Source organism: Myotis davidii, unplaced genomic scaffold (assembly GCF_000327345.1).
Source record: "Myotis davidii unplaced genomic scaffold, ASM32734v1 scaffold6, whole genome shotgun sequence".
Classification (NCBI taxonomy): domain Eukaryota; kingdom Metazoa; phylum Chordata; class Mammalia; order Chiroptera; family Vespertilionidae; genus Myotis; species Myotis davidii.
The window spans coordinates 7,932,521-7,942,801 of NW_006383011.1; the positions used below are offsets into that span (position 1 = coordinate 7,932,521).

A 10,281-nucleotide genomic window follows, 5' to 3' on the forward strand; every position below is an offset into this window, starting at 1 on the left:
CTGCTTATCTATCTCCGAGAAAAAGCAAGCCTGACAGCAAAAGGGGGCTCTGTTCTATAGGACAATGTAAGCCACTTGCTTCAATTGGTGCTCAGTGTGCCTCACATGCATTGCAAGCAGCAGGCACTTTTGTAACTCTGAATCAACTTATTATTTTTACGACTACTAATGTCAAATTAAAGAGCTCCGAAAATGGTCTATACTAACTTGGAAGGTGAAATGATTTGATGAAATATACCTCCAAATCCCAGCACCACGTGCCTTTGCCAATCCAAAATTTTGTTGCTGGCTGTTCAGACAAGAGTGTAACCCAGGGTCTACACAGCATTCAAGGGTTTAATGATTTTTTTTTAAATTACTGATTGAAAGCTGTCTTTTCATAGATCAACTTTATCTTCTTTCAACAATATATAGAGGCACAAAAATAGAAAGTCAACTCTAGAAATACTAGATGAAGCTGAGTATTAAACCTGGGCATGATTCCCATACGCTATGTATATTTAAAAAATAAACTCAGTCGGCAGAGCCTTGAAAGCGGCCTAAACACTTCCGTGCTGTGCTCCTGTGTTCTAATGTCAGGAGGAATCTAAACAGCCCCTGCTCTAGCAACCTATCTGTAACCCCGAAGAGTTTCCTCCCAACCCTGTGGAATGGGAGTGGTGGATTAAAAAGCTGTAAAACAAGAGTGACAAATGTGGTGACCTGTCAAGCATATGGGAGAAGGCAGAAGTTATCATTTGACTTACAGCAACTGCTTCCAGAAGGGGCCCAGTTAAGCACTGACTCAGGGAGCTCATCCAACAGACTGAAACAAAAGAGCAACACACAATGAATCTGCTGGCGATCCTGTGATCCACTGTTTTGATTAGTACACAAAACTCAAATTCTGTGTTGTTGAGTCACTAATTCTTAACTTTCAGAACCTTTTTTCACCACCAGTAATAAGTAAGAGGGAAAGTGGAGGTGGGGAAGATCCCCCGATTCTCATTGACCAATTTTATATCAATCACCTAGAAACTAATTAATGTAGAATTTAATTCAACGTTTACACATGTAAAAATGTAGAAGTAGCAGTATCTGTCATTCTTTTCTTAAAAACAAGAAAAAACACATAGAAAAAATATATGTGGATTTTAAGGATATTTTTCCTCAAGTACTTACTATTGGGGAGGGGCAAATTATTTAATTACTTATGTATATTGTTCTCTATTGGGCAGTGTTTCACGCTATCCTATGATTAAACAGATTAACAAAAAATATCCAAAAATAAACAAACAAAAAAAATTATTCTAACCATTTCCAATGTTTTAGACTGAACAAGTACAACTGTAAGTTGCTTCATCCACAAATATATAAATATTCAATGAAAATTACTGATATGGATGTGTGATTCATAAACTCAGGCACAGGCAGAATTGCAACAATAAATGCACTGATCTAATACCACCCTATTTCAGGAAAATAAAAGGCTTAGGGAGATATGGTAGTATGGTTGAATATGCAAGTATGCCCTTATGGAAAATTCAGTGTTATGCCTCCTCAGCAAGTTGAATAAATTATGATTATGTATTATATACTATAAGATGTTTGAAAATGTCTACAGTTTACCTTATACACTTCGTAATCCATTAGCTTTAATGATCTATAGCTTTTACTAATAATCAAATCAAAATGAAGATATTAATATATGTAAGGATCCCTAAAATGTAAATAAAGTTTATATTTATTAGCATTATATTTTATTATTTTATATAATCCCCTATTATATTTGAATATACATATGTAGGTATATTCATTAAAGATATCCACAATAACTGCATCTATATATGCATATTGATAAAAGACTAAAATCATCAGTAAGTCTTAATAAGAGGAAAACATATATACTAGTGTGTATATACATATATATACATATATATGTCATTAGAATTAAATTGCTAATCTTTAATATAAAGTACAGTATTCAAACTCAGTAAACTGAGGTGGAAAATTGCCAGGACTGTTTATTTATACCCATTACTGAGTTTTGACTTGACCTATATACTGAAAAATGTCAGTTACATGGGGGTCAATATGGACACATTGCTCATTGTAGTAACAACTGATTAGATAGCTCTAATACTGACTTATATAAATGTGTTCATCTTGAGTGAGGGACTAGAGTGATCAAGATTCCAAGTGGAGAAACATTTCATATAATAGGCGGTACGCCCGTATTTACAATAATCTGTATTATTCTGCATCTGCAGGCCAACCTTTGTCTCTCTTAAGAACTGATGCCACACTGAATTTGAAAGTTGATTTCTGTGAGTCAGCTAACTCTTTTGTAAACTTCTGTTGTAACATGTCCTACTTAGAACATAGCTGCTTTTCCCGATAGTAATATTCTATCTGTGGATAATGATTGTTGGGCATATCTTAGTATATAATAATAAAAAAAAAGGCTATTCCGCGCTACATGCAATTGACTTTTTCTTAGGCTTGATAAGTGAGAAAACAGTAAAATAGCAACACACTCTGTTCTCAGTCTGACCTAATTTTCATGCTAACAGATTCTAGCTGAGAAAAACTGAATGTGAAATATTAAAAATGTTTACATGGCTGCAGGATTACCTTTTAGATAAAACACCTCATGTAAAAATTCTGTTTCTTCTTTCAGGAACAAAACATACTCCCTCCAAGACACAAGATTAAGAGAGAGGTATGTTGCTCTCACTTGAAAAATACAGGCCATATTTGTCCCCATGTGACTGTCGCTCCGCGCAGTTAGTACCAGTCACACCGAGCTCGGGCTGCCTGCACACACGTGCACAATGCTCATTTGAAAACCCTCTTCCTTGAAAACACCACCACCTAGAATCTAAGCTTTGGAAAACACCATGTAAAGGAACAACCATGCCGCTTTACATTCTGTATTACAACCCGTGTACATGGGATTTCATAGGCATCACCCTAATGGATGTGATGTCTGTCAGCTGTTTGGTTTTTTAAATAATCTTTTTCAAACTTAAGAAATGTGCTTTGGTGATCATGTTGGGCGGATGGCAGTCTCCGCTGGGATACTAACTCCCCTCCATGGGTGCCTGCAGACCTGTTGCCGCACATGATGGGAGACGGAAATCTTTACTTTGTTTTCGCAGCCTGGACAGCCAGCGGGTCCTGCAGGCTCCGCTCCCAGGGCAGCTTCCCACAGAACCACCGCAGCAGGCAGTAGCCGAGGATCTCAAGGTCACTCCGTCTGGACAGGGCTGGAGGAGTCAGCATTGAGAGAGAAAGATGAGGGATAAGCAAGTTTTGAGAAATGGAGAAATCGCTGATTTAACGACTACTGATGAAATATGAACAAGCCAAACGGGCAACGTGTTCTGTTTGTTCAGCTGGAGTAAAGTTTAAAACGCCGAGGCGCTTGGCTCCAGTCCACGGCAGGCAGTGACTTGTTGCTGTTGAAAGTAAGGGTCAGTTTCCTCACCTCCGCCAACTTCATCCTTCCTTCGTCTAGCCTGTCACATGAACTTGATCTCCATGGCCTCTGACATGATCCAGACAACCCATAACCTGGCACCAACACTTTCTCAAAGAGCCAAGCAGTAAAACAAAGAAATAAATGTCTGCAGCTAAATTGCTAACATATGTTCCAGGAAGTCCATGGGGTCTGCATTGGTCATGCAGAGACCCTTTGAGTGCAGACTAAACACTGATGGCCTTTTCTGTTCCACTCAGGCGAGCAGCATTTGCAGTTGGAAGAATATGACAAAACTGCCATCTAGTGTGCAGTATGAAAAAACAGGTCTGTCTGAAGATTTTTTCAATTAATGAAAGTGAAGGATAAAATATGCCTTCTGTTTTGGGTACATGGTTCTAAAAATTTTACAAATATTAGTTTTAGATTTAAGCAGAGCTAAACTAAGATTCTGGGTCAAATATCCTGAATAGAAAATATAAACATGAGGCAATGGTATGCATGGGAGTGTGGGCGGAGGTGGTGGGAAGTCTATTTTGAAGCCTAACAGAGGCTTTCAGCATTTTTATATAAAATTCAGGAAGAGAACATTTTAGGCCACTGCAAATATCATTTATGTCAAACTACTAAATATTGTAGACTAATTCCATCATAACTTCATATTTTCAAAAGGGCCTGGTTTAAAGAGATGGACAATGAAACCTAAGAATCATGTCAAATATAAAAAATATTACTGAAATAAGGAAAACATTAATGAAATCCTACAAAAGAAACTCATTATTTTAAACTACTCTAACCTGTTAAAGAATGACAAGTTGGTATTTACATTTCTACCATTCCATGAATGCTACTCTGTGCAGGGACATACACTCTCCTGAGTGTGATCTGCGGCTGTTAAATTTTCTGTAAACAGGTATTCTATTTTACCTTTCATGAAATAAACTCCAAAACAATCGCTCGGTCAACTTAGTTTTTAGTTTAAAAAGTTATAATACTAAGAACAATGCTAACACATCACAGCTACTTCTGGTTACTATACGTAAGTTTTTATAAAAGCAGAAGACAAGATTAGCTCTTACACACACTCTATCTTAACTGCTATTAGAGTATGGGATTATTAAAGGCCCTTCAGTCTAGCAGAATGCTACAGTCCCCTGGGTGCCATTTACTTTCTGCACAAGCTTCAACAATGTCCTAATGCGAGTCCTGGCTCTCGTATTAAAATAAAAACACGATCTCTACCACACAGTTTTGTAGTGATTTCTTCGGCAATAAATCTCCCATTAATAATGGAATGGCTCCATTTTTACAGATGTGTTCACAAGTCCCTTTTCCATTATGGCAAGTCCTCATTACCACCACTTAAAAAATTCACATCTTCTAATTTTTGAGAAAAATTGTATTCTGGCACCTGTTTGGAGGACATAGGCTACATGCAAGAGGGCCTCTGAAGAAAAACAATCAAGAATTAAAATGGAATGAATTTTCCAGTCACTTTCTCCCACCCTCTGACTGAGGGATTAATTGACCCGAAGCAGCAGTAATGACAAGTCATTTAGATTTCTGAGGCCAATCTTTCATAAACTGGTCTCATTTGAAATAGCCTTTTGACAGTTAACTTTACTTCACAATTACAGTTTGGCCTTACCTAAATAAAATACATTATCACATTTTCAATGTTTTACTTATTTTTATTGTGATATTATACATAAATAACAATGGTTAAGCAGGTGTTTTACAAGTGTTTCCATTCAGTTCTATAGAAATAAATGTAATGTTTAACAACATGCTATAGTTTCTCTTTCCCACCATTAAAGAGTGAGATGAAATATTAAAAATGTTTCTAAGTACATACCCTTCCTGAAATTCCCTCCCAGAGAAATAAATTGGGAAAACTGATGTATTTCAGTGAAATTAAATGCTAAGTTTCTACCAACAATTATGTCTTCTTTCCATCTACTGTATACAGAAAAGTAATTTTAATATCTGTTAATTAAAAATAAATACTTTAGATGATAATATGTGTGTAACTAACCCAATGAACTGATATGTCTTTAATTGATTTTAAAATATATCAGACTATAAATGTCATGCCAAATAATAATTACTGAATCTAGGAAATGAATATTTTATAGTTACTACATATATTCTTTTATTTCCTTTGTTTTTCAAAAGAAATAAAATGCTGAAAATAAAAAGAAAAACAAGAATTAATTATAGTTGAAGAGGACTATTAATGTCTAAGTATAAAAATATTTAATTTGAAAGTTAAAATATATTATGGATTCTTTTGTTTCTGTATAATTTGTATTTCTGTATAATTTACTGTAACATACAGAGTTCTTCAGTAAAATGTGTTAATTAATATAATTATTAACAGTATATTTTCAGACTTCCTAAAAACACCAAACTATTACCTAAAAACAAAATTTAGTTATTCATATCTTTTTTCTACACTCTCTTGTTAGTTTCCAAATATAATTTAGCATCTAACTTTTATTTAGCTTATTAATATGAAGCAATGTACATGACTCTGTTTGTGAAAAGCCTGCGGTGTTCTCAATGGCTCAGCATTTCTAAATTATAAAGTATTGCCTAGAGCAGAGGTTTTCAACCTGTGGGTCGCGACCCCTTTGGGGGTCACAGGGGTAGCCTAAGACCATCGGAAAACACATATATAATTATGTATTGTTTTTGTGATTAATCACTATGCTTTAATTATGTTCAATTTGTAACAATGAAAATACATCCTGCATATCAGATATTTACATTATGATTCATAACAGTAGCAAAATTACAGTTATGAAGTAGCAATGAAAATAATTTTATGATTGGGGTTCACCATAACATGAGGAAACTGTATTAAAGGGTCGCGGCATTAGGAAGGTTGAGAACCACTGGCCTAGAGAACAATGATTGAAAAACAAGGTACAGGGAGGGACTTGAATTCTATTTCATTAGAAAGTTGATGACAGGAACAGGTGACACTGAAATGCGTCCTTAAAATAAAAACAACTGATGTGATTTATGAAGCTGCTACTGTGCCAGACACTCTGACTGCTTTGATATTATCTCCTTTATTCATCCTAACAATATAAGGTAAGTATTATTAACCCTGTTGGCAAGTAAGAAAACAGAGACTCAGGGGGGTTAAATAACTTGCTCAGTATCACAGAGCAGAATTTGACACAGCTCTGTACTGAAATCCTTCTATCAGAATCCCAAGTCCACACTCAACCTAATAATTACTTTGCTTCCAACATTAGTTTTAACATCATTCAAACAACATTATGCATACTACTCTATAGTTAGGGACTTACTTGAAGTAGGCATTATAATGTAACACACCAAACGATACACTGATACAAAGACAGTTCTTTTGGCAAGAAATAAACAAGCCGCAAATCCTGAGTTCTAAGCTGCAGCACAAAAATTTTTCATGCAACTACCCTTTCAGGATACTATTGCTTTCAAACTAGTTCATTCTGAAGAAGAAGTGTGTCTACTTAAAACATTAATTCATAAAATGTTAGATGGTCCTTCCAAGATGGTACATGAACAGAGGAGTTACCGTATAGTGATGGCGAACCTTTTGAGCTCGGCGTGTCAGCATTTTGAAAAACCCTAACTTAACTCTGGTGCCGTGTCACATATAGGAATTTTTTGATATTTGCAACCATAGTAAAACAAAGACGTATTTTTGATATTTATTTTATATATTTAAATGCCATTTAATAATGAAAAATCAAAAAAATGAGTTCGCGTGTCACCTCTGACACGCCTGTCATAGGTTCGCCATCACTGCAGTAGGAGCTGGTCCTTATTCTAAAAACAAACTGGACTGAAATCATCTGGGCCCAATTCATCAAATGGAGTGAAAGAGGAATTGAGAGAACAAGAAAAGTGCAAGTGTTAATCCCAAAATGAATCTGATTATTTGCCTAGAGGGTTTTCTGTTTAGTTTTATTTCTTACATAGAGTACCATTATGAAGTGTGAAGAAAAACAAGTTTAGTAGGAAATCATAAAGTGAACTTGAAAACTTTTGCCTCAAGCAAACAGGGGTTTAAATGCCCCAAATACTCATGTATATGCTCAGAAATGACAATAAGAATGCAGAATGCATCTGAATAAGATGCTCATCTGGGCAAGGGGAGGGTGACTATCTGCAAAACAAATCTAAACTTTATTTTTATGTTTCTAAGTAGTAAACAGAGGTTACTGTTATTCAGGATTTTGTAAATTCAGATATACATATAACCAGCTGGAAACTGTTATGATGGCCACAAATGTTTGTAATTTCAAAAAGAATGACATTAGGAAGAAAGAATGCAATGTGTGGCAATGCAAAGAAAATATTAAACACTTATTTTTGTCTGTACCTTTTAAATTCTAAGGCTTAGTTTTTTATGAAACACTACAGTGGTGGGCTTAGGAAACGTTACTCAACAGAGCAAAGGTGTAGATATCTTGCATTTGGTCGATGTGTCTTCTTAACCCAACCAAAGAGTTCAAGACCTATGTCATGACTTCAAAAGTCATGTCTAAATGTCAGAATTGGGTTATGCATGCAGAAGAAATAGTTTCCTCATTATTGCTTATTGATAGATACATCAACCAAAGACTATTTACAGCAGATACATTTACCTAAAACTGGAAATCAACAGTATTTTTCTGATTACTAAAAGCTCCAACAGAGCTTATCAACAGCTTGATGGCTTCCCCTGACATCCTATAATTGAAAAATGGGTTCCTTTTTTGAATTATTGTTTAAGAAGATAAATATCATGTCACCTCCCCAAGTTTGGTAACATTAAAATACATTCTCAGCTTATTTCACATATATTTTGTAAGTTGGAGTGCTAAATTATAGTGAAGTGAAACCATGCAAGAAATAACACAAGACTTGGATTTCATACACGGTAGCAATTGGCAAAAATAAAAAAGTATGTAATATATCTTTCCTTGATACTGAATATATTACATAAACAAACAGCCATTTAAAATGCAATTTAGATATCATATTTTACAGTCATCCATGATGTCAAATTAAAACAGGCATTATACACTCAATGCACAGGTCTGAAGTATTTAAAAAAGCTCAATATGTTAAATGCAGTATATCTCAAGAGAAATTAGGTATTGACTGCATGCCTCAGTGAGTAGAAAAATCTACAAAAATCCATACCACACATTGATCCAAATATTGCTTTTTTAACATTAGTAAGAATGTAACAAATTTTAAAATAGTATATTTGACACAGATATAATTCTCTTTAATTATCAGGCAACGAGCCCAAAATATGTCAATGTTTATACATGTTAGTTTTTATGAAGAAAAAAACGTTGATAATAGAAGAGATAAGCCCAACATACATTACTCTAATTTTACACTAAATGAAGCACTTTAGCCACTCAGAAAATACCTTTAGGTCATTCAAGAAAATTGAGTTTGAAAGAGTAACTGCAATTTTTTTAAAAAACATACAGATATATAGATGCATGATAGTTGCAGAAATAGTTATTTATCCATTCATCTGTCAATCTATCCACCCTACTGTATATATCTCTTTGGTTTGTAATAATACAAGCTACCCTGCTTTTAAATAAAATGGAACTAGAAAGCCTAGGTCAGACTGCTGATCGGTACCTTATACAAACTTCTTAACTATAAAAACCCAATTAATACACAGAAAAATTAGTTATCTGTGGTTTATGAATAACCACTACAAAAAGTACAGAGACCAGCAAGTGTGATCAGGTTAACAGTCTCTGTTAAATGGCTAATTCACAAATTAGTTTCACCATAAAGCCAGAGTATTCCCTGGGCCTGACCAGACAGATACCTCTGCCACATGACAAATGCTTTGACACCTAGAGGTTCCATTTCCCAATGACAGCTTGTTTTGTTCTTTACGTTTTCCTTTGCATTATCTGAGTATTTATTCGATCTCATAGTTGGACTGTTATAGAAAAGATTTTTCTGAGATTAAACTACATAGTGGCTGTACCAAAAGTAAACACATACATATTTATGAATTTGACCTTCTGCATTTATGGCTATGTTTATTCTGGTTCCTAGATATAACTAAATGATTATTTCATTTCTAATAAAATCCTGAAGTGAACTGTTTTATTTTGGAAAACTAAATGCAAAATAATTAGAAATGAATTAAAACACTGAGGATATAAAACCCTTTACTTTGTATAGCAGACTAAAACTGCATATTAAAACTTGAGCAAATATCCTATATAATAAAGAGGTAATATACAAATTAACCCTCATGCCCTCACAAGATGTCTGCCTACGACCAGACCTGCAGGAGGGTTAGTGAGGGACCACCAAATGACTGAATAAGCAGGCTGTGTGGGGCGACCAGGCCAGCAGGGGGGTTAGTGAGGGACAACCAAACAACAGCAGGCTGCGTGGGGTGACCAGGCCAGCGCGAGGGTTAGTGAGGGACGACCAAATGAATGAACAGCAGGCTGCGTGGGGCAACCAGGCTGGCGGTGGTGCCATGAGAGGTGACCAGGCCAGCAGGGGGGACAGGTGAGGGTGACCAGGCCAGCAGGGGGGGGGCAGTTAGGGGCAACCAGGCTGGCAGGCAGGTGAGTGATTAGGAGCTAGCGGTCCAGGATTGTGAGGAGGATGTCCAACTGCCGGTTTAGGCCCGATCCAAGGGGTCCCGGATTGGCGAGGGTACAGGCTAGACAGAGGGGACCCCCCGCCATGCACAAATTTCATGCACCGGGCTTCTAGTGTGTGTGTGTGTGTGTGTGTGTGTGTGTGTGTGTGTGTATGTACACACACACACTAGACAC

The 10,281-nt window shown here is 35.9% G+C and overlaps 1 protein-coding gene across 6 annotated transcripts in view; it reads right to left on the bottom strand.

Annotated features, from left to right (window-relative positions):
* VRK2 (vaccinia related kinase 2) overlaps positions 1 to 10,281 on the bottom strand; it is a 78,148-nt gene that overhangs the window by 23,363 nt on the left and 44,504 nt on the right. For 5 of the 6 annotated variants that reach the window (XM_015557914.1, XM_006778575.2, XM_015557913.1 and 2 more), the window contains exons 8-9: positions 3,128 to 3,248; positions 747 to 805 (exon numbers count right to left, since the gene is read on the bottom strand). The exons of the other annotated variant lie outside the window; for it this stretch is intronic. In XM_015557914.1, the coding sequence (XP_015413400.1) occupies positions 747 to 805; positions 3,128 to 3,248 (180 nt within the window). The remainder of the gene's footprint in view (positions 1 to 746; positions 806 to 3,127; positions 3,249 to 10,281) is intronic. 6 annotated transcript variants of the gene reach the window in all.